Source organism: Dipteris shenzhenensis, chromosome 4 (genome assembly GCF_047967505.1).
Source record: "Dipteris shenzhenensis isolate YYH24624 ecotype China chromosome 4, Dip_SZ_1.0, whole genome shotgun sequence".
NCBI classification, from domain to species: Eukaryota; Viridiplantae; Streptophyta; class Polypodiopsida; order Gleicheniales; family Dipteridaceae; genus Dipteris; species Dipteris shenzhenensis.
The window spans coordinates 8,509,095-8,533,775 of NC_141599.1; the positions used below are offsets into that span (position 1 = coordinate 8,509,095).

At 45.7% G+C, this 24,681-nt stretch overlaps 1 protein-coding gene across 2 annotated transcripts; it reads right to left on the reverse strand.

The window, feature by feature from the left end:
- Nucleotides 1-894: 894 nt before the first annotated feature.
- Nucleotides 895-23,897, reverse strand: LOC147902417 (putative steroid-binding protein 3). Of its 2 annotated transcripts, none has more exons than XM_087373409.1 (2): nucleotides 23,759-23,891; nucleotides 895-1,465 (listed from the first exon to the last, which is right to left on the reverse strand). In XM_087373409.1, the coding sequence occupies exon 2, from the start codon at nucleotides 1,462-1,464 to the stop codon at nucleotides 1,153-1,155; it is 312 nt and encodes a 103-aa protein (XP_087229535.1). In that variant the 5' UTR covers nucleotide 1,465; nucleotides 23,759-23,891; the 3' UTR covers nucleotides 895-1,152. The 2 variants fall into 2 exon arrangements, with proteins under 2 accessions (XP_087229535.1, XP_087229534.1); XM_087373408.1 differs by having other exon boundaries at nucleotides 902-1,505; nucleotides 23,763-23,897.
- Nucleotides 23,898-24,681: the final 784 nt, after the last annotated feature.

A 24,681-nucleotide genomic window follows, 5' to 3' on the forward strand; every position in this document is an offset into this window, starting at 1 on the left:
CTCCTAGTAACAAACTTTTTACAAGTGAAGACAAATATATAAGAAATCACAACTTTTACTAGAATTTGAACATTTGTCTATATAAGAAATCACAAACTTTTACTAGAAATTACGCGAGGAATCTCATGAGAGAGAGAGAGAGAGAGAGAGAGAGAGAGCACTATTAAGTGTGTGAACCAAACAAAGTTCTCTTAGTTCTGAGGTAAATCAATTCAAAACTGTAGATTTCCAATTGTGATAAGAGACCTTGGACCCCTAAAAATTCTTCTACTTGGATAGCCAAGATTTGAGACTCCTTTCTCTGTGGCTTTTAATAGGCATGAATCCTTAGAAGAAATCAAAATTTTGTGCCTTTTAAGAGAGGATCCCTTAGAAGGTAATAAGAAGGATAGAAGTATCAGCAATAATAACATGTCCTAATGAACTATCAGCAAAAGGAGCAAATTTTCTACCAGTACAATGACAAGGGCTACTAAGAATAGCTCTTCATGTGAGCTATTTTGCCTTCTAATGACATTGGTTGGTCCCATAGTCTGTATTCAGCCTCTCTATATGTTAATATTATCACCAATCATCTCCCCCCCCCCCCTCTCTCTCTCTCTCTCTCTCTCACACACACACACACACACACACATACACACACACACACATAATTTAGGTCACTCTTTATATGTAAACTGGCCTCTTTCTTACAAAAAAAAAAACTGTGGAATTTTTAAAATACAAATGTTTCACCGCTCACAATTCTATTTTGGTGACTAATTCAACCTTAACAGCAAGAACTACAACAACAAAAGGAGAAGAAAAAAAGAGAAGAAGAATTGCAACACACCCCCACACAGACTGCGAGGTGTTTGTTTACATCTTGGAAAGACCAAAAAAGCCTATGAGACCAAGTACATAACAATATGTGAAATGCATTACAACAAAAGGGAGACTCAATGTTAGAAAATTATCGTGCATTAAAAGTTATTTATATTCTTTTGAGGCATCACTAGTTCAAAGTCCCAGATTTCTACCGTATACATACCGCCTTTCTATGAGTGTAACCTTCAAATTATAGAGCATGAACCCTTATTCCTATATAGACACATTATTTGATCTATAACAGAGTACTTGCCAATGGTTGTCAACCTCACAACCCTAGTTTGACTAAGACACCAACAAACCAACCACTGGGTATTTGGCTTCGAATTTCTTTTCCCAATCGTTGAGCACCTTCATTTCTTTCTCTGTCAGGCCTTCTAAAGATCCATTCACATCTTCCTCCTTTGTAGACATTTTTGCAAGTGCTCTGCTTGCATCTCTGCCTGCAAACATCGCATAAGAGCCTCCAGGCCCGTAAAATCCCTTACCGCTGGAGACGTCATAGATTTTCCCTTTCACAGCGACAAAGATGGGAAGGGCAGAATCTGTGCCATCATATTTCTTGATCTCACTCTCTGTTATTGCACCCACTTGCATACTTACAGCAGCCATATTCCTTTTCGGTTATTACGTAGTCTCTGGCACACCAGGCAATCATCAAAGATACAACATGGCCTCACTACATAACAACTACTTGGTCTTCCACAACATCTTTTTGAACCATCAAAATGAGATTAGGAAAATATTAAAAAATGAGAGCAAGAACTACTGATCTTTCCACAACCTCTTGAAGACAATCAAGTAATTTAACAGTGCGACATGGGAAACCTGTACAAAATGCAGTGAGAAACTTTATGGATAAACAGTTCTAAAATTTAAAGATAGCCTGAAAGACAAAAGATAGCTTGCAACTAGCTGAAACAATGTAGCTCTCTTTAATCCACGTTTCGATGAAAAGGATAATACCCTAGAACACTGTCAGCCCAATATGTAGATGGGACCTGGACTCTGATATCTTCAAAAAGAAGCTCACAATTCATGTGACAAACGTTCAAATGAAATGCAGCAGGAAACGTAATGGATACACAGTGCTAAAATCTGAACATTACTTGATACATAGGTAAATCACAAATGTAGCTGAAAGCCTGCAGCACTACCAAAGCAGTTTTGAATTTAGGATTTGACAATCGAGCGTGTTGTCACCCAATACAGTGAGATACAACTAGATGGGACCTGGTCTCTGATAGTTCTGCATTTGAAAATAGATCTTTCCAGCTCAGCACAAAAAACAAGTGGGCATTTCGATGTCACCACACCTACATGGGAGAGAGTTCTCCAACACACCAAAGCAAAATGGCAGGAGTCCTACTCGAGTGGCAGCCCATTCCAAGCTACCCCAGTCTGATGTGCAGCATGAGTCACATTGAAAATTCAATGACTAAGAATACAACCTTTGCTTTGAAATTTCGACAGACCAATAGGTTAGCAAAGACAACTTGAAAAAAGGGCACTAGAGATGTTACCCACAGGAATAGCACAAAATGGTGCATCCAGATGAGGTTGACAAGGGTGGACAGATCCTTATAAGGTATTGCTAGACACCACAAATCACAGTGTAATGCACTAGATGGCCCCTAGCATGCATGCTTTGATGATCTTGGAAATATCAATACGAGACCCTCAGAACTAGCTCGGAACATGAGAGATGATAACGCTATGAATATTTCAACACTGAATACACCTCCATGCATTCAGAATCTGCTAAGCTTTTCCACACAGCCCCTTCCTCAAAACTTCTTTCGTATTGAGCTCTCAGGAAACCTTGCCACTTGGGTTTTCCGTAAGGTGCCATCTGACCTACAATGGACCTTCCATCAAAGCACTCTCATGAGCCTTCTCTTTGCACCTGTTATTGATGCCTAGGCCCACTGCTTCATAGCAATGTTGAGACTGCGGATAACACAACAGTGTCACCTTCAGACATCTGCATTTGTTGGTGGAAGGTTGATACTGCTCTTGCCCTTTCAGTCTATCTTCCCATAAGATAATGTAACTAACAATTGCTTCCTTATCCGCAATGTTCTTCAATCCAATAAAGCCTGTTCATTGAGCTACGATAAAGCGGTTCCAAAGTATGTCGCTTGAAATTACATCTGAAAAGAGTTATTGTATGCAAACATGACGAGTGGCAAATATTCTCCTTGAGATGATAATCTTCATGGGATATAGTGACACAACATTTCTTCCATGAAGTGGTTGACTCTGTCAGTCATAGAACTTGGAGCTGAATAAACATGCGATTTCTGCAGCTTGAAAGCTCTCTGTGCAAGGGATGAAGTAATACCATTTTACACAACCGGTCGTCAATTCCCGTGCTTCGTGCATTGCCTTTGGATAAACAAGGCCAGTGTAAAAATATATGGAGATGCTTTCCCATCTTTCAGTTATCAAGAAGTCCCAGTAGTAGTCTTCTGCTTACTCTAATTTGTTGGCAGGACAGACAAGACAAAACCATTTTGCTCACATCACTTATCTTCTGAGGCCAGCAATAAATGGCACCGAGTAAGCCTATGGTTTGTTGATTCCTGGATGGGCTGCATATGAAACTGCATGACACTCTTCAAATTTCCTTGTCATGAGGTACACAAAAACTATCTCAATAATACAGGAGATCTTTGTATATAAATAAGAGAAGAAAAATTTTCCTTCTGAAGGAGACGAATCTCGTCTTGAGCATACTTACCTTTGAAGGAGTCTGGGATGCTAATACAAAGAGTTGTGGTTACCATGCTTGTTGAACATTCATGTAATAGTGGATCAAAGATATGCCTCAGTGAGTGGTGAACATGGAGTCATAAGATAATGTTCTATCCACAATAGGCATGAACCGTAGCAACTGTATGTCGTGACTCGTAGACCAAGTATTTAGACTAGCTGTCAAGATGTTTGTAACTCTCAAAGGTGGAAGCTTTGCCTTCTTGCATCAAGGATGATTTTGTAGCAATGCCAGATATGGCATCCTTGTATCCTCAGATTTCCACCTCTATGCCATGTACCAAGGTGCCCCGTATCTTCTTCTCAGTATGCAAGTGAGACCACATATTAGAATTTCTAGTAGCTTTAATTTCTTAACTAACGAAGTCAAGAAATATGAGTTGCACATCATAAATCATTATGCGTACTCTTTGCCCTCTTATATTTCCATGCATCCTCACTAAATCATGAGATCCAAAGAGGGGAATAGCTTTATCCCTCGAGTCCTCCGTCATGTCTCATATAGGCCTTGTGAGTCATCCCCACAAAATGTAGCCAATCAAATATTGCAAGAGCACGCTGATCTTGCAGCCACAGCAGGAGCAGTACTCTTGGGGCTTCATCAGAGTTAGGAGGATATGCTATCATATATCAGAACATCAAGTGCCTCCAACAAAAGGCAAAGAAGCGCTTTCGTGTTGCCATCTCCATCCCCATCCCAAACACCGAGTGGCCTACTTCCTTGGCACCCTTGAATAGGCTAAGTACCCTCCATAGCTCACACATTACTCAAGCTTGGAGTAAAGAGCACGTGAAAACGGCTGAGATAAAGATAGTAAGACCACAGACATTGTCTCATCTGTCTTTCAACATCTTAAACGCTCCTCAATGGCATCAAAGCTGTTGCAGTGGTGGCCCAAATAGGGATGGACATGAGTCGACTATAGGTCCATGTGTACCATAGTGCTTGATGATAAGATTGGAGGCATAAATAGAGCCCTCCGTCCCATCAAGAATCACCTCCCTTCCCCATAGCTCCCCCCTACCTCTTCTCTTCACCTCGCTACCCCCTCGCAATAGACAGACTAGAAACCCCGAGTTTCAAAGTCAAATATTTCTGAATCCTACAAACACTCGATTTTGGAGTCCCTAAGGTAAGGGCTTTTTCTAAAAATTTTGGTCTTTGGACGGGGAACGGGGTGTCCTAGCAGGATGACTCCCCCCGTGCGAATAGACCCTTAAAACCCTTTAACCATGACGAAAAGAGACCCCCCTGTTCTCCCCAATGGAAAGTCGGATCGGAACAAGATTTTAAGGGGGTGATCCGCCCACCAAGTACCCCCCTATAACAGTATCTAGAGCTCCAATCAACTCAAAACAAGTAGCCCAAACAGAGTGTACCAGTTTACAGCATAAGAACAAGGAAGAAAGGCTAAAAGAGAAGGAAGAAGAGGTCATTTGAAGTGATTTTTCGACACAAGCGAAGCAGGAGTCGGATAAGTACCACCAACTCTACAACACTTGACTTTTGCCGTAAAATAAACCCTTTTCTGAAATTACAGAAAGTCTTTTTCTCTCCTATATTACTAAAAAGAAGGATGGAAGGGGAAGGGAGCTTCAATAATGAACTTGTCCTTTTTCCTCCACTACCAGAAGAATAGAGAGAGAGAGCACCATCACCTCCTCCAGAAGAGGATGGTCTAGATGAGAGTTACACACATATTGAGTATGATAACCCACGTATAGAATAACCTTCATCTCTCCTTCAAGAATCTCTTGATAGGGATTTTTCCTTTAGAAATGAAGGGAGAAATGAGTCCATCCAAGAGCAAGGCGCTGAGTTACCGCCTTTAACTCAAAATCCCATATACATGGATTATAATCCAAGTGCAAGAGGGAGAGAGGAGTCTCTTGTTGATAAGCTGGTTTCTCAGCTTAGCCATATGATTAAACAGTCCGTTATGACGACTAAGAGAGTTTGGGAAATGAATATCTAGGTACCCCCTCAAAGAGAGCCAAATTTCAACCTCGAGAGAGTAAAATTCCCAAAGTATGATGGAGCAAGAGAGGTGGATAAAATCCTCAATTGGTTTCACTAAATTGGCGGAGATTGTTGAAAGGAAATTGAATCCTCGTAAACCCTCCAACAAAGAAAAGGAAAAAGCTATAGTACAAAATGTTAATAGCCAATCACGTCTTGGATGGATACCATTTCCTTCCATGACTGACGATGAGAAGAAAAAGCTAATTACAGAGGGTAAATGTTTCGGATTGAAGAAACATAAGCTAAGGCATCCATGGCATAAATGTCCTACTCTATTAGCCAAAATTGCCAAAACCAACTCTGTAAAAAGGGAAAGGCAAGCATCCAAGCAAGAGGGTGAGGTTTCTACCTCCTCATCCCAGGACTCTACAGTGAACATTGAACCAAGAGTAAATGATATCCATTCAGCCAACACTGGTGTATGGATGTGTAAAATGAATAGAGAGTCGGCATATTCGTTGTAGAGTATGGACAGAGAATAAAGAATTTTCTCCTCCATGTAGAGTGTCTTATAGGATGAATAGGGCTGAAATAGAAGAGTTGGAAAAAGAGATTGATAATCTATCGTTTCTATAGATTAAGAAGCTCTTCATCGCAAAATCATCTACCTAGTTCAATGAAACATTTGGGTAAGAGAATCGTTTTAATACTAACCAACTTGTTGAGCTTATTGAGCAGGTTATTATTGAGCAGGTTATTATGAAGAGATTTCAGCAACTTGGTATTCAGAAGAGGATTTTGAGCATGAAGAGATATTCTTCACACCATCAAGGAGAGCAGTCAAGGAGCACCCCCTCTAATTTCCCTTAGACGCCACATGAAGCCACTTTCTTTGAACTCCTGGAGAATCCTCACATGACAGGGGCCCAGGATACACATACTCCGGCCCAATAACAGGATGCATGAACCTCTAAGGCTGTAGTGACTGCTACCCCCCGCCATGCCTCCCTTGCTTTCTGGGACAGGAGTCCAAAGCCCACACCACTTTTGCGACAGAGTGGCTCTGGTTCGCCCTCCTCCCCTGCCCGATATCCCCGCTCCCCTTTCTACAATCTCCCTCCCCTCCCTCCTTCTCCTGCTCACCTACTCTCCCCCTCCCTCCTCTTCTCCACCGTCTCCCGCTCAGTTGCAGTGGTCCCGACAGTCGCTTCAAGATTCCTCCGTTCTTAGTTTTTCATCCAAACTTGAGTCGGTTTCCGAAACCACGCACAAGGGGGAAGCAAGGGCTTCTCCTCCTCCCTCCTCTTCCAAGCTGAGGCTCCCCCTTCTCAAACGTAGACCAGCTCTTCCAAGAACACGGCCTCTTCAACTATGTCAGGGATAGCTAGCCCTCACGCCCGCAATCACGCCCTGGGCAGCCCGTACCGAGGGAGTTCTGGAGGTTGGGACCCTGGAACTATCTTGAGGTCGCCGATGCGTATCATCTGGCTCTCGAGGTGACCGTGTTGATTCTGTAGCCCTGCAAAGGGGGCTCCATCGGTGTGTTTGTCTCCCACACCTAACCTTCTGAGGCCTCCACTTCTCTTCTGAGATAGACATTGACCCCATTTGGTGTAGATGCTCGAAGGATAAGGAAGTGAATGCACATGGTAGGGCATTGGAGCAATTGATGAATGGAATGCACATGTTGGTGGTGAATGGCACAGCCCTTTTCCCAAAATCAAATACCCCTACTTGTTAACAAGGGCAAGATTTTGACATCCGGATGGGCACAGGACCTAAAAAAATGGTTCAAGAAGTGGGAAGTAGAAGAGTATTTAAACTACTCTTCAGAGGAGATTGATGAAGAGGCTTTTCATTATGACCTGCTGAATGCACTACACAGGAAATGGCAAACAGCAGAAAACAAAGATAAATTTGAGTACTATCGCACATATATCAACCCCGAATATTGGTCAATTTATACAGGAAGGGAGACAACAACGCAGAAGTACATATGTACACCTATAGCAGTGCATAAACGGAGGGCTTTAGCCTCACTCCGCACCCGATCACACCAGCTGCAAATAGAAACAGGGGGATGGAAAAAGATGCCAAGGGAGAGTAGAATATGCCAACTATGTGATCAAGGTATGGTTGAAACAGAAGAACACATGGTAATGATATGCCCTCACTATGCACACATTAGGGAAGAGTTCAATCACCTCCTTGAGGGACATAACAAACTGGCTGATTTGCTGCATAAAGGGTCACCTTCAGCTTTAGGAACATTTGTGTATAAGCTCTTCAAGCATAGGAATCCACCTGAATCCTAGAAGGTGGTTTCTCTTTCCACCCTCCCATCTTCGGGAGGAGCTTTCATGTACTTGTGATATTGTATTGCTCAGGTCCCATAGGCCGGTTTTGGTCTTCAGAGGACGATAATATATTCTTCTTCTTCTTCTTCTTCTTCTACCAGCAAGGAGCACTGGAGCCCCTGTATTTGATTGCATGACAAGAGAGCATATGTACCACATGATGGAGCACTAGATGGGCCCGCATGGGATCGACTCATGGCTCAACCATGGTGATTCAGCTATCTACAATCTCCACTTTATAGTAGAAAGGTCGGGAGCAAGCCTGGCAGTTGCAGTGATTCGTCTGTAGGTGAGTCCCGGATTGGTATCCGGAACGTGTACGCATGTCACATGAACCTCCGCGCTAGGGTGCAAAGTGACACACTGGCTACATCGACAAGTGCGTAATAGTTCCCTAATAGGAGATTTTGTCGTATGCTGAGAGTCACCCTTTGTGAGCTCTTGTCCAAGGACAGTCAGGCACAACCTACGTAAGTCAGTCTCTTAGCCTTAGGTCAAGTCAAAAGATCAGTCCTTGTTCACTAGTACCCACTGGAAAACCGTAGGGTAGTGTTTCCGTCTTAGGTTTAGGGATAGGTTTAGGTCCAGCATAGAATAGGAGCCCTTCTGGGCCCCCTCAGGGCTGGAAAAAATGAAGAGAATGGCCTTTATGGGACCTAGGGCTTGTAGAAAAGGGGGAACGGCACTAGACTAGCAAAAGGGGAGAGAGAGAGGGGAAGAAGGGAGGAGAAGGGGTCGGAGAGAGAGAATGAGGTAGGAAAGAGAGGGAGAAAATGACAGGGACTAGGGAAGAGAGAGAGAGAGAGAGTGTGTGTGAGCGAGCGTAGGCAGGAAGGAGGGAGGAAGGGAGAGTAGATATGATTAGATGTCACATCAAAAAGTCTCTTGTACATGAGAGGATGGTACTTATATAGTACCTCCTTGGCCCTTTAGACCCCTCTATCTTGCAAACACCCCAAATACTAATTATCCTAACCCCCACTAACTTGACTCACTTTTGTCCTTCATTACAACCATCCCTCCTCAAAAAATAATTCTCAAAATTGCAAGTGATGTGCTGGTAAAGCGAAGCATACTCCATGGATGCCACCAGGATCACAAGGGAAAGTGATATTTCCTTGTGCCTTGAGTATTGTGGCAACTCCATGATCATGTGGGTGGTAATCCATCCTGGCACGATCATCATCCGAAAGCTTCATAATCACAGAAGTCTTGGATGTTCCCATGGTGGTTGTTCTGCACACCCCATTGTGCCTTGCTGCCCACTCGTCTCCACATGGGAAGCATTCATGGCTATGCCATATACCCCATTTGATAGCTTTAATGAACTGTCTTGGCATTGCATCTTTAATCATGCTATCCTTACCAAATGGGAAGGACTGGAATTCACCATCATAGCTGCTGTATTTGGGTTCAAACAGCTCCAAAATTGTCTCAAACATATAAGACAGCATAGGGCTGTAATACTTGGATGCTGGAATACATATCTACCAAAATGTCTTCCCAAGAAACTGTATGTGCTGAAACATGGTACGTCTAGCCTCCAAACAGCCACAAAATCTGAAAGAGGAAAGTCAGGCCTACTAGGAGTCATGTAAGCACGGTCCCATCACGTGTCCTTGTCATATACCTCAGACCAAAAAGAGGAAGCTGTTAAATTACACGGCATAGCGGAACAGAAACTAAACAAAGAATAGAGAGTACACAGCAAACTAGAGAGGAACAAACTTTTCCTTCAATACTGATGTAGTACAAATGATGGCTCCGTCCACCCGTGCGCTCCCACAGTGGAGCTTAGATGGCGATCTAGACAAATACTAGGTAAAGAGGTATTAGCTGGAAGATCTGATTTAATCTGAACTGATCTAATGAAATGGACTGGGGAGGTCGCCTCTTTATAGCTATGAGGGCGGTACTCGGATCAACGTAGTCGGTGGAGTCGATCAATTGACCTAGTCGGTGGAGCCGACAAGTCAACCTAGTCGGTGGAACCCACTAGTCGTCCATGGAATATTCAGGGAATATTTCCTATACCGTCGCCTCAAAGGCTCTCGCTCCCGAACCCCTACCAGGGGGGCTGCTGGCCCCCCTGGGACCCCCCAGCTGGGCCCCCAGGCCCCAGCAAGAGTAATGGGCTCCCACACAATCACCTTTCTATCATCAACAGTCTCATTGATAGACCTCATCTGACATGCGAGTCAGGATCCATCCAGTGTCCCAGGCTCACACATGGCTTCTCCTCATATGGGGGCCTTACAACTTGAGCACCTTGGACCACTGGTGGTTACCAGGAGGGTGGGGCATTGAGCATATCTAACACCCCCCCTCAATGTCCACCCGTAGGTGAACTACCTTCTCGGCCCAATGCCGAGTCTCTGAAGATGACCCTGAAGCTGATCCTTCCCGAGTGCCTTGGTGAAGATATCTACTCCATTTTGCTCTGTTGGACAGTAGACCAATTCCACTACCATGTCAATGCTATAGCAAGAAGACAGCATAAACATGCACATGTCCCAAAAGCAATCAGCCATGTGCGTCCCAAAATGCATGTGCTGACCCATAGTCTAGAAAATGCTTTCCATATTGATTGCATCTGAGCACCCTTGAACAAGTCATCTCTGCCATAATCCTCAAATACCATTAACCAAGATCCAATCAAGCACTCTAATGAGTACCCTTTCTTTCTTGAAGGTGAGGCATGAACTTGCATATGTTGATGTTCAAGATGTACTGCAACTAAATCTGTAACAAAATTACCATTCACTGGCTGCATGCTTCTGGCCCTATTCCCAAACAACACCAACAGGTTGCATGTAACATGAACATTAAAATTGGACAGACAAGGCCTAGTCATACATTCTCGTGCAATCATTCTGTTCCAAGTGGCTCCTTCAAGCTCAGTTAGTTCTCTTGCAAAGCTGCCTCTGCTTAAGATCTCCATACAAGGGACAATTCCCAAGATTGATATCATTGTAGGGTTTCCAATCAGCTGATAAATGAGGTTCCATAAATCCTCATTGTGAATGGACTGAAATAGTGGCATGTACATAAGGTTGTCTAATACATTGCCCCTTAAAGATGATTGCATCAAAAATTTCAGTTCCATAGCCAAAATGTTGAAATCTGACAGTAAAGTGGACCCATTTCCATCCAAGCCTGAAAATCTATGTCAAGCGACCAATCATTTCAATAATATGATTCCCATCTGTGATGGCATTTGGCAGGTGGCCATGAGTGGACTGGTAAGCAAATGGGTTGTCTTCCTGTGATACCAACATCTGGAATAACTGCATGCAATATAAAGCATCATGATGCCCCGAAAATAAATATGCCAACATTGGCCCAAAACCCACAGCATCACGCTGCATTAGGGCTGCAATCATAGCAGCTGAATCTTGGGGGTTGACTTGCTGACTCATCTCTGCCACTTGCTGGACAAAGAATGTCTTCATGTATTTCTGAATTTCCAGCTCATTGGCTACTGATATATGCATGCCAATATCCGTCAATCTGAAAATGATTTTCCAGATATCACCCACATAGGTTTGTTCAGCCACCCTGACATGATGCATTGAAGAAAAATTATCTAGGTAGGCCCATGTAAGCATATACTACAGGTTAGACAAGTGTCTCGCTCGTCCCGCAACCCAATGTGTGTGTTGGGAATATAGCATCCATCCCCATAAATTTGTCCAGGCTGCATTTGCTGTGGATAGACTCCTTGTAGAGCCTCATGTCTACCTGAGATTGAGGCCAACTTCTCTCATAGGCATTGTGCTGAAACATATCTGAGAAATAAATGCTAGAGGGATGGGCTTTCCCAAAAGCATCTTGCATATTTGCATTATCACCTGCTGAGCCATCAAACGTGTGCATTGCCAAGCTCTTGGGTGCTCCCAAAATGCCAACATCTGGTACTTGCTGTCCATATTCCTTCCTGCCAATTGAGCTGCTATTTTCATTAGAACACTTATCCCCACAAAATCCTTCAGTACTTGCAGCTGGAATCACTTGAAAACCACCAGATTTTGGTCCTGCATCCACAGGCATCATCAATGGCTCTGAAACATGGTGCTGCGTGCCAGGGAGTGGCATAACATGCCTGGACTGCCTTACAAGCATTGGCAGAAATGCATTTTCCTTAGTAGTTTGGCAGCTATTTTCATAGGCTTCTTGAGTGTGTGTCATAACTGCTCTAGGCTTTATAGCTTCGATAGTTGGCTGGTTGATGGCATTCGTATCTCCACTTTTAGCATAGAATAACCTCTATGTCCGTTCAAACATGTAAGGTACAACAACCATCATATATATCCCGAGCTTGCAAGCTACTTCGTGCTTGCAATGCAGTAGCCTGTGAGATTTGGGGCTTCTTTTTTTGGAGAAGTATTGGGATGACAGCGTGCAGCTTCAATGGGCAGAGCGTTTGTGAACTAGGCCCAAGAAAGTACTCTGATACCAATGTAGAAAAGGGGGTAGGGGCAGATTTGGAGTAAGGGGGATAGAGTAGCAGAAGGGGAGAGAGATAAGGGAAGAAGAAAGGAGAAGCGGTCGGGGAGAGAGAATGAGGTAGGAAAGAGAGGGAGAGAATGAGAGGGACTAGGGAAGAGAGAGAGAGGGTGAGTGAGCATAGGCAGGAAGGAGGAAGGGAGAGTAGATATGATTAGATGTCACATCAAAAAGTCTCTTGTACATGAGAGGATGGTACTTTTATAGTACCTCCTTGGCCCTTTAGACCCCTCTATCTTGCAAACACCCCAAATACTAATTATCCTAACCCCCACTAACTTGACTCACTTTTGGCCTTCATTATAGGGCTGGCATTTATGGGGCCTAGGGCTGCCTTTATGGGGCCAAGGGACCAGCCAACCAGCCCCAAAACCCCTATAAATAGGGGGCCTCCAGGCCCTCTTTCCTGTCAGTTCTCCCAGCACTTCAGCCTCCTACAGCTCCTCCTCATCCCCCTCTGAACAGCTTGACACTCACCCCCAATGGCCCTCTGACCAGCCTCAGCCTTTGGCAATAGTTCAGCCCTATGGGAAGGTGTTCACGCAGCGCATCAGACAGGGAGTCGAGACAGGGAACGGAGTAAGGTTTGGGGTCTGTTTCAGCAGCTCTTTTCAGTTATCTCTTACAGTTTTACACAGCTCATTCTCAGCTCTTTATTTCAATCATGTCTCAGCTCTCTTATAGGATCTATCACTCCTAGCTTTCACTCTCTCACTCACGCAGTAACCCTGCATTCCGGTGGACAGCACAAGCCTCTCCTTTGCCTTGCAGAAGCATCCTACATCATCCGTGTAGACAGCATCAAGGTCTCGGTATTGGTTGGCGTTGCCTCTCGGGTCTTTGGGTCTACTATACGTGTACACAGTGAGCTCTTCAGAAGCGCGTTTTCCATGCTCTCTCGAAGAGTGTTCTATGTATTTCTCAGTTCTCCGAGTATAAAGAAAATTCTCCCCTGATTGGGGGAGGGGGTCCTTAGTGGGTACAAGGACCCAATCGGTTGTCGACTCTACTCTCTCTCTGCCCTCATCTCCCTTCTCTCTCTATAGTGTGCAACGCTAATTCCTCGCTAAAGGTTTAAAGAAGGTCTTGCTGTGAATTACACGATCAGATTACTCTTGCATGTTACATTGGTATCAGAGCTTTGGTCTGTATCCAACTTGACTACCGGGAGTGTATGGTTGTGTTGAGATCCGGAAAGGACACACAATCAAGCGCCATGGAAGGGTCACGAAAAGGATTCACCCTTGAAGACTTTGAAGAGGAGAAAGACAACCAACAAGATCCGCTTCTGGCAAGTGCTCAAAAAGTGATGGCGAACCTTCTAGAGCAGAATCGGCTCCTCCCACAGCAACTCAAAGAGCATTCAGCCTAGCTAGAAGAAAGCAGAAGACAGTTGGACCAGACAAAACGACGTCTGGAGGAAAAAGAACCCGAAAAACCGCTGGAAGAAAGAGGAACAATAGATTTCGAAAAACTGCTCTTGTTGATGCGTGAAAAATGCAAAAATGAGGAGGCACTGCCATGCGCAAAGCTCGCCCAGGCATAGAGGCAACAATAGCTAGACCGAGAGGCGATGCTTCTCCAACACAAACAGGTGTTAGCCGCTATGCAAGCAAGTTTGAGCGCAGCAGCCGTCACCACCGTAGCTTCATCATCGACAAAGGTAACACCACTCACTTGGTCTTGTTAAGTATGATGGTAAGTGTGACCATTCAGCCATTTTGCAATTTATTCATCAGTTTGTAGCTCATTTTCCGTTAGTATGGATTCAAGATGAGCAAGACAAAGTCCACCTCGTAGCCCCTCATCTTATGGGTGAGGCGGTGACCTAGTGGCAACATTGGGCTAGTAAGCATACTCACCCAACAACGTTTAAGACCAATTTCGTTTGAGCAACGTTTGTGGCCAACCTCAAAGCCCGTTTTCTTCCACCCCAATATATGCTTAACCTAGAGGATGAGTTTTCTCATCTCTCTCAGAATGGTTTGCTTGTGTTGACATACAGTAACAAGGTCATCACGCTGACACAGTAGTTGGGCGTGACGGAGAGTGCCAAGATGAAGCAATTCATTCGAGGATTGGACACCAACATCCATTATACCATTTGGAACTTCGACCCGACGGATTATGAGCGGGCGCTGACTCTCGCACAGAATCAGGAGATGATGCTGAACGGGGAAAGCCCAAGCAGGCCCAGAAAGATTCCAAAGCCCCGCAGCAGTCAAGCAACAAAGCAGATAAGAATAAGAAGAAGGACAACCAATTCCAAAAGAAACACGGCCAGGCTTCTAGTCAAAAGAAGGAGTCCAAGCCCAAGGTGACTCCGGATGAGAAGGCTAAAGCGGGCATTATGGGAGGCTATCAACAGTACCACCAAGAACATCGCTGCTTTCATTGTCACCACATCGATGAACATGGCAAGAAGGATTGTCCGAAGTGGCTTGCCGAGAAGGTTGTGAAAGCGCCTACTTCGTCCGTCGCCCAATGTATTGGCACTTCCAACCCGCCTCCATCCTCAGCTACAAATGTTGCCTTCCCTGCTTTGAACAATGTTCCCACGGTAGTCTTTCAAGCTAAGACGGAGGGCAATTTCTCATATCAAAAGAAGGCGCTCATTTGAGCGTATGGCACAGCTAACGGGCATCAGTTTATTGCCTTATTCGATATGGGGAGTTCAGAAGATGCCATCTCCCCTCAGCTTGCCAAGACAGTGGGGTGCACCTTGGTGCCTCACGAGCTAGTAGTGGACAGGTTCACACCCGACTTGCGCACACACATCACACATAAGGCCATCCATTTCACTTTTTCAGTTCAAAAGGCCATGTTGACACGATTTTATTTTGACTCCTTTGATGGGATGCGACATGATCCTCGGGATTCAGTGGTTCTGTGAGCATGTACCGACACCTGATTGGCAACAAGACACCTTCACTATTGTGGAAGGTTTACCTGAGCCCGCCATGATACGCGGAGATGGGAGCATAGCAAGGATTCCGTTGATCTCGCATATTCAAGCAGGTCGCGCCACCCGCAAGAGTGCCATGTGTGCACTTGTCTACGTCCAGTGCCAAATCACTAGCAATTCAAGCCGCTCGTCCGATGGGAGAAGCAATGGTGGATCTACTCCAAGAGTTCCAAGACATCATGCTCCGAGATGATCTGTCACCCCAACTTCCTCCCAACCGACCGGAAGACCATCGCATTGATCTACTTTCGGACTTGACACCTCCAAGTAAGTTCCCGTATCGACTTTCCAAGTCTATGGAGGGGGAGTTAGAGCAGCAATTGTCTCAATTACTGCACGCAGGGTTCATTAGACCTTCTTCGTTGCCTTTTGCTGCACCCATTCTATTTGTGGCAAAGAAGGATAAGTCCGCACGACTATGTGTCAACTACAGAGCACTCAACAAGCTTACAGTAAGCAACAAGTTTCCTATGCCCCGCATCGAGTACATCTTGGAGCGTCTCAATGGTGCAAAATTTTTCTCAAAGATTCACCTCAAGAGTGACTACCATCAAGTCCGGATTTTTGAAGCTGACATCCCAAAGACATCTTTTTGAACAGAGCGAGCTCATTATGAGTTCATCGTCATGCCCTTTGGTCTGAAGAATGCACCACCAACATTCAACACGATGATGTCACAGGTATTTGCAGAGTATATTGGGAGTGCATGTTCATCTTTCTCGATGATATCCTTATCTTTTCTGCTACAGCCGAGCAGCATATTAAGGATGTACGATGTGCCCTACAGTTATTACGTGATAACCAGCTATACCTCAACGCAAAGAAAAGTGAATTCGGCTTGCTGAAAATTCAATACTTGGGCTACATCATTAGTGCTCAAGGGATTCGATGGGACCCAGAGAAGATTCAAGCTATCACAAGTTGGCATGTCCCCATGACAACTCAAGAGATCCGATCCTTTGTGGATTTGTGTCAAGCATACAGCTCACACATGGGTGGTTTCTCGACACAAGGGGTAAAGACACGCAAACAAAAAGTTCAAGTCACAAGCAAAGATTTGCAGGCCTTCCATGACTTGCAACGGCTGGCCACGACAGCACCGGTTATGAAGATCGCCTCTTGGGATGATCCATTTCTGGTAATCACAGACGCTAGCAATGTTGCCATCGGGGCAGTTTTACAGTAAGAAGATAGGCTCGTGGCATATTACAGCAAAAAGCTTGACGATACCGAAAAAAACTATTCAGTTTATGATAGAGAGCTCCTCGGTGTCATCAAACATTGGAAGCCTTTCCTATACGGACGGACTTTCACGGTTAAGACACATCACCAAGCCCTTAAGTGGCTTCAGACAATGCCTAGTGCGCAATGGAGCAATCAGAAACAACGGTGGAGCCAGATATTCCAGCAGCTTGGGGGAATGATCAAGTACGTTCCCGACAAAAACGACCCCGTTGTCGACGCCCTCAGTCGGAAAGGTTCCATCCAGACCATTGAGCAGGCCCCTTTACTCGAAATCAAAGGAAAGGATCTTGATAGCATGAAGGCACAGTATGCGGAGTCAGCAGAGTTTGGCACGTACTTCCAGCTAGCCACAACGCTTGCTCAAGGCCATTACTCATCAGAGGACGGTTGGCTTTTCTATAAGAAAAGATTGTGTGTACTCAAAGACAAACAGCAGTTGCTTCTTCATGATGCCCATGATGCCCTTACCGGTGGTCACAGAGGTATCAATGGGACCCTGAAGAAGTTAGAGCGATATTTCTATTGGCAAAAGATGTGGAAGGACGGATACAACTATGTTCAGAATTGTCAGATATGCCAAAAGGTCAAGGCTTCCCACAAGAAAGCGGGCTTACTTATGCCATTGCCAATCGCCGACGGTCCTTTTCAAGACATAGGTATGGATTTCGTGGGGCCACTTCCAGCATCCGCAGGTACGCGTAATACTCAATGTCTTACTATTGTTTGTCGCTTTAGTGAATATTGTATGCTTATCCCTGCAAACAAACGGCCAGCGCTAAGATGTAGCTCATTTGTTTATCAAGTATTGGTATCCCATTGGAGGGTTGCCAAAGACCATCACATCCGACAGGGACTCCAAGTTTACGTCCAACTTTTGACGAGCCTTGTTTGATAATTTTGGTACTAAGCTACAAATGTCCAGCACTTTCCATCCACAATCGAACGGCGAGACAAAAAAGTATAATGGTATGGCGTTTGATATTTTAAAAGCATATTATCATGATGCTCAGGGAAAGTGGGAGCAGTTTCTTCCACTTGTGCAAGCCATTCTGAACGATACCTATTCTTCGAGTATTGGTCGCACACCTTATGAAGCAGTGTTTGGACGGCAGTTTACATCACTCCTCACCCAAATGGTGCCTCCATCTCTTGAAGCCAACAAAACCACTGAATCAATGGTAGAGATTATGGCATCCGTGAAAAGCTGCATCGCCAAAGCTCAAGCATCGTATACACGCTAGGCTAACAAACCCAGACGAGATGTCCAGTATAAAGAGGAGCAATGGGTGTATTTATGCATTATCAAGCAAAGATTGAAGCAGGTGGACAAGCGATGCCCTAAGCTGTCGTTCAAGAGCTTCGGACCATTCCCTATTATTATGAAGATCAACGATGTCTCAATGAAGTTACGCCTTCCAGACAGTTAGACTATGCACAATGTGTTTCATGTAGCTTGGTTGAAGCCATATTTTGGACCTCCTCTTTCGGAGATTTCCGACAAGCAACAACCTGAAGTTCTTGATGAAGCCGAAGTTTTGCAACCAGAACAGATCCTTCTTCATAAATCCAAGCATGGGTCAAGACGCAGGATCCGAGAATTTTAGACCAAGCTCCATGATTGAGGTACCCATGAAGCAGTGTGGTTGGACGAAGATTTTTTCCAAGAGTTTCCCCAGATATTAGCCGACTACTTGGAAGCAATGAACCTACCGCCAAGTTAAGAATGAGGGAATGTCACGTGCACCCTTGCACGTGGGTGCAAAGTGACACACTGGCTACATCGACAAGTGCGTAGTAGTTCCCTAATAGGAGATTTTGTCGTATGATGTGACCCCTTTGTGAGCCGTTGTCCAGGGACAGTCAAGCACAAGCTACGTAAGTCAGTCTCTCAGCCTTAGTTCAAGTCAAAAGATCAGTCCTTGTTCACTAGTACCCACTGGAGAATCGTAGGGTAGTGTTTCCGTCTTGGGTTTAGGGATAGGTTTAGGTCCAGCCTAGGATAGGAGCCCGTCTAGGCCCCCTCAAGGCTAGAACAAGTGAAGAGAATGGCAAGAGAAGGGCTGCCTTTATAGGCTACCCTGCACCCCTCCCTAGGCTGCCATTTATGGGGCCTAGGGCTGCTGTTATGGGGCCTAGGGCTGGCATTTATGGGGCCTAGGGCTGCCTTTATGGGGCCAAGGGACCAGCCAACCAGTCCTTGTTCACTACTACCCACTGGAGAATCATAGGGTAGTGTTTCCGTCTTGGGTTTAGGGATAGGTTTAGGTCCAGCCTAGGATTGGAGCCCTTCTGGGCCCCCTCAGGGCTAGAACAAGTGAAGAGAATGGCAAGGGAAGGGCTGCGTTTATAGGCTACCCTGCACCCCTCCCTAGGCTGCCATTTATGGGGCCTAGGGCTGCTGTTGTGGGGCCTAAAGCTGGCATTTATGGGGCCTAGGGCTGCCTCTATGGGGCCAAGGGACCAGCCAACCAGCCCCAAAAACCCTATAAATAGGGGGCCTCCAGGCCCTCTTTCCTCATTCAGTTCTCCCAGCACTTCAGCCCCCTACAGCTCCTCCTCAGCCCCCTCTAAACAGCCTGACACTCACCCCCAGTGGCCCTCTGACCAGCCTCAGCCTTTGGCATCAGTTCAGCCCTCAGCAAAGGTGTTCACGCAGCGCATCAGACGGGGAGCCGGGACAGCGAATGGAGTAAGGTTTGGGGTCTGTTTCAGCAGCTCTTTCTTACAGTTCTGCACAGCTCATTCTCAGCTCTTTATTGCAGTCATCTCTCAGCTCTCTTATAGGATCTATCAGTCCTAGCTTTCACTCTCTCACTCACGCACTAACCCTGCATTCCGGTGGACAGCACAAGCCTCTCCCTTGCCTTGCACGAGCGTCCTACATCGTCAGTGTGGACAACATCAAGGTCTCGGTATTGGTGGGTGTTGCCTCTCAGGTCTTTGGGTCTGCTATATGTGTGCACAGTGATTACCGTTGCATGTTACAACGCACCTGTCTGCAAACAGCACCGCCCTTGCTTTTGGAGGCAGCCATTGCCTCCCAGATGTTGACTCTTGGATCATTGGAGGTTACTTCAACAATCTAGAGTTCGCAGACAATAAGCAAGGAGGAGCTTCCTTCTCGAAGATGCCGGCAGCAAAGACGAGCACTTGGGAGCAGTTCATCTTTGCGAGGCATGATGGCATGTTGGAGCACCTTGACAGGTTCTACATTGGGAGGATTGGATGTTGAAAACGAAAGGTTCCACGCGCATTTTGGTAGGTACTAAGATGTCGAACCACTCCCTAGCTATGCTCACCTAGAGCGGCCCGGGGAGGACTCCCCTAAAGGGGAGTTCACATCCCAGATGACCTCCAGTAGCCGAGATTCGGCAACAGCCAAAGGGTGGCCCAGGGAGGGATTGGCCTCCTGGGTGGCTGGGGCGATCGAAAGGAGCAGCAAGGAGCTACAATCCTAGGCCTCTGATAGAGACACACTCTGCAAGAGCGGGAGAGAGCTCTACGATGAGACTTAGCATCCATAGAGAGACTCAAGAGACTAGGACCCAAGCTCCTGGTGGCTCAATGACCGATCTCTAAGCCACAGAGGTCCGAAGAGCCGAGTTTTCGCACCATTCCTCTCGAGCAAGATGGGTCTAGTAGGGAGACAAGATGACCAAGTAGTTCTTCTAGTCTGCGGGGCTCGGATCAGATGGGACACAACTCCAGTGACTGCGAGATGAGCAAGGACGGATGCACACAGACCCTTAGGAGATTCTCGAGATGACCACAGACTTCTATCCGCAATTGTTCCAGGAGTCTCCTACAGTCCTTGTAGCCCGAGAGGTGGGATCTAGTTCCAAGATTGGTCCCTCCGAATTGAGCAGACATCCCGAACCAAGATGCCCCTGGCGCCTCTAGCTTTGGGTAGACTGTCCCCTCGGGAGGCCTAAGAGAGTGGTTTTGGCCGTCCCGAGTAGGCCACATACAGAGAGTGGATGAGGTGACCTCCTACACGACATGGATATGACGGCAGCTTCAAATGGAGGTCGCCTTGGACCCCTGAGAGAGAGAGATAGAGAGAGAGACAGACAGACAGACAGAGAGAGACTTGGAGAGAGAGAGAGAGAGAGAGAGAGAGACTTGGCCCAACAGCAAGTGCCCTAGGAGGCCAAAATTCAATTCTAGATGCAGATATGGCCTAGTCTTCGAAACACGGAAGATCTCATATTTCTTCTGCTTGATCGCCCTGCTTGATCGCCCACAAGGGTTTACACGTAAGTCCTTGGCTAGAGCAGATGCGGGTGGATGGGTGCTGCCACTTTTGCATGGATGGTGTCTTGGAGACGCTTCCACACTACATATGGAACTGTCTGACCACTCAGATGATCTGGCTGGGATCCCTTCGGATTTTGACCCGGATGCAGAGATTCATCAAGATTTCACTCGGAGCATGGTGGCCTTGTTGACAGAGGGGGGCATGCCTTCCACATCAATGAGGTCTCCTCAGCTTTCAGGATACATGGACAGAGCATTCACTGGATCGAGTTGCATGATGCGATCCCACCAGCTCGGCATCGTCCTCTTTCTTCTCCAGAGGATAGCATGTGGAAGACAATGGCCAGCATCACGGTGTGAAACATCTGGGTTACGCAATGCAGGCTAAGTGATGGGCAAGCACCATGTTCCATCCACGGCCACCTTGGTTGTTCTTTGGTAGGATATCATCTACACTCTTGGCGCCACTTGGGAGCGCGGTTTATCGGATTCCAGAGCGACCACCGAAATGCGGAAGCAGTTCCGCAAGGCATGGCCTACAAGCACTTCCTACACTTTCACGCCGCAAGGCATTTGCTGGCTGTATAGTCCTCCTCCCTACTTGTTAGCCCCTGTCCCTGAGATACCCTAGGCAATAAGCTGGGTTCTCAGGAAGCAGGTTGGTTGTATGGTTGATTTTCCACCATTAATAGAAAGTTCCTTTTTTTGTAAAATAAAAAGATAGTTGACAAACCCATCCTTCCTCTTGGGTGTCGTCATCCAGTTGCCATCCCTTGTTCTGACTGTTGTTCCCGCCAAAGCTCTTCTTCACATCATTATTCCTTTGGTCCTTGGCTCTTGTGCATTGTTTCACAGGTATAAAGTCTGATTCGACACTAAACGTGCCTCTGGATAAATAGCTTGAGCTGTCATCGTCGTCTACTGCTAGTTGAATGGCTATCTCCACCGTAATGGTTCACGCTTTTGTTGCGACCCTGAGCCATATTGAAGAACTGGTCCTTGAGTCAGGCCATGTATTGTGGTCCTAGAAACCTCTCTTGATGTTCCTACAGAAGTCTCATCACCTAAAGACAAACACCCCTTTCTAGGGGTTGCAGTTATCTAGCTGCTACTTTTGCCACCATGTGATTGCTTCACCACCCAAGTGCATGGATGCAAGGATAGACCAACCCCTTCTCCATCCTTCATCAAACAATGAAGCAACTATCGATCTGGCTGATCCAAGCTGTGAGGGTCAAAGGGTTTGTCTTGCTCTGCATCGTGCTGGAAGGAGATCTACTCTGGTAAGCCATAGACGGTGCAATCCTATGAGATCTCGCCCATTCGCTTATGGCCGAAGTAAACAAATGAGATCGTCTCGTTCCTCCTTACGACAAAGAGCCTCTTACAGATCCCAATGCCCTTGTAGCTTCATCATGCCCTCCAGCATCATATTTCATCAGTCTCTATGATGGAACCTCATGGCAACATCGACGACCTTGTAAAGCTTGACACTTCTTCTTGAGGTTTCTCTCTCATGCAGGCCTCACTTTTGAACATTTGCTTGCAGCTTGCAGAGGTACTCAAGAGTTGTCTAGAAAATGCCATAACCAATTGGTGACCTAGAGCCATTCCAGACGTCATCTAGTTTGGCTTGCCATTTAGGCAAATTTAGGTTTTACCCAAGTTTCTCGTTCAGTGGATGACTCTGTGGCATACAACTAGGGCTTCGCTTGCATATCTTGTAAGGGCTTTCTTCCCTCTTAAGTGGATTGCCACAAAACTTTTGGATTGATATGTACACACTGAAGGGACTTGAAATCCCAACAAGCAAAACTTCCTCAAGTTGTAAAACCAACCCCACCATGTTTTATAAATCAATGGCTCCATCTTACACATAAGCACGAACATGGTTGTGTGCGTCCGTGTGTGTGTGCGTGTGTTTGTTTTCAATATGCACCCATTCCTTTGTAGTTACAGAACTACACAAAAGGCGGTTTTAAGAATGGATCAATGAAGGGCTCATGGCCTACAATGATTCTCAATCATGGAGTGGTCAAGGATACAACTAAAATGCACCCATTCTTTTGTAGTTACACAACTACACAAAAGCCTCAGTTGTAGTTTTCAAGACTGCGCCAATGGCTACCAATATTTCAGGAGGTTGTTAGTAGGATCGATGGACTTAGAACGGTCTGCGTTTCTCAAGGCTTGTCTCTCATGAAGGCATCAAAATGCCATTAAAGATTGGAGAGCTGGGAATACATGGACGCTCATCTGGTTTGGCTTGTGGCATCTAGGCAAATTTGATTTGGCCGAGGTTTATCATACAGCGGATGACTGCCGTGCATATCAACGCGGGGCTTTATCAACAGCTCTCTCTTTGGCAGTACAATTTCTGAGGCGGGTGGCCAATTTAAGCCACACCAAATGGGCCTGTTCTCCCTGAGGTGTTTCTCTTTTGATGCATCTACCGGTTCTTACCCTTTTGATTAGTGAAAGGGTATCATTGGCAGTTGCAGATCGAAGTAGACCCCGTGTGGTCTAACGTGAATCGAAAAAGGGTGTACAGAAAACAGGGAAATTGAGCCCCAAAAAAGCATGACAGATGCAAACTGAGATCGATTGGCAATGTTGAAGCTTGCAGATGCCGGCAGAATGCCTCCCAAGTACTGACGTGGGGCTACACAAAAGTTGCAATCTCAGATGATGCTATCTCATTTGCAGAGGTAAAAAGAAGACCCCAGAGCGAGTTTCACCCGGATGTAGCAGATGCGGACTACGGTAAGGGTAAAGAAAGCAGAGCAGCAAAGACTCAAACAGAAGTAAAGTCTGAGGGAGAACTTACTGGAGAAGTTGTGCTTGGTAGCAAAACCGATGGAGAAGACCGCAAAGTGTCGCCAGCCTGCCGATTCTTCATTCGGCAACGCGGTCAATGTTGACACTAGGATGTCACTATATTGACTTTTTTGGCGTTAAGAAGCTAAATTTCTTTTTTGGCGTTAAGAGGCTAATTTTTGGGCAGGCCAAAACTCACTAAAATTCTTTTTTGGCGTTAAGAAGCTAAAATTCACTAATTTTTGGCCTGCCTAGGGTAATCTGTCTACACTATCAAAGATGATAAATTTTCTATTTGGGGCTGGCCGGATGGCAAAATTTGACCGGTGGTGGATTTTCTTTGTTGACTCGTGCAAACGGGTGATTGGGCTGTCCACCGTTGCTATTTTTGTCCTCTGTGCTTGCTATTTTTGCCCCCATTTTTCTCCCCCTTTCTCTCTCTCTCTTCTTCTTCTTCTTGCTTGCTATTTTTGGCCTAGGCTTATGTAAAGCATTCTCCTTTTGGAGATGGTAAAATTAGGTGAATGGGTGTTTTAAATTTTTTGGCACTTGGAATTTCGTGATTGGGCGTGCAATTGATATTCTAATTTCGTATCCTGATTTTTTGCTAGCGTGTTGTGTTAGTTGTACATACGTGTGCTTAGTTTGTGTTTACTTTGTTGGGTTGCTGCGTTTGCATGGTTATCCAGTGTAACTGGTTCTATTAGTGCACGTGTCATTTGCTGAATGGGGCTTCGTGCGTGGTGTCTTTGTTTGCATGGGTGGACTTTCGTGGAATGTTGTTATTTGCATGCACGTGCTTGTCTTCGTCGGTGAATTCACTGTAGCTCTTCGAATGTTGAAGTGTTTTGCCTCTTGTCTTTCGCGTTTGTTTTGGGCGGTCTTCACGTTGATTTTCGTCGTTCTGCCTCTACGGATTCTATGGGGCT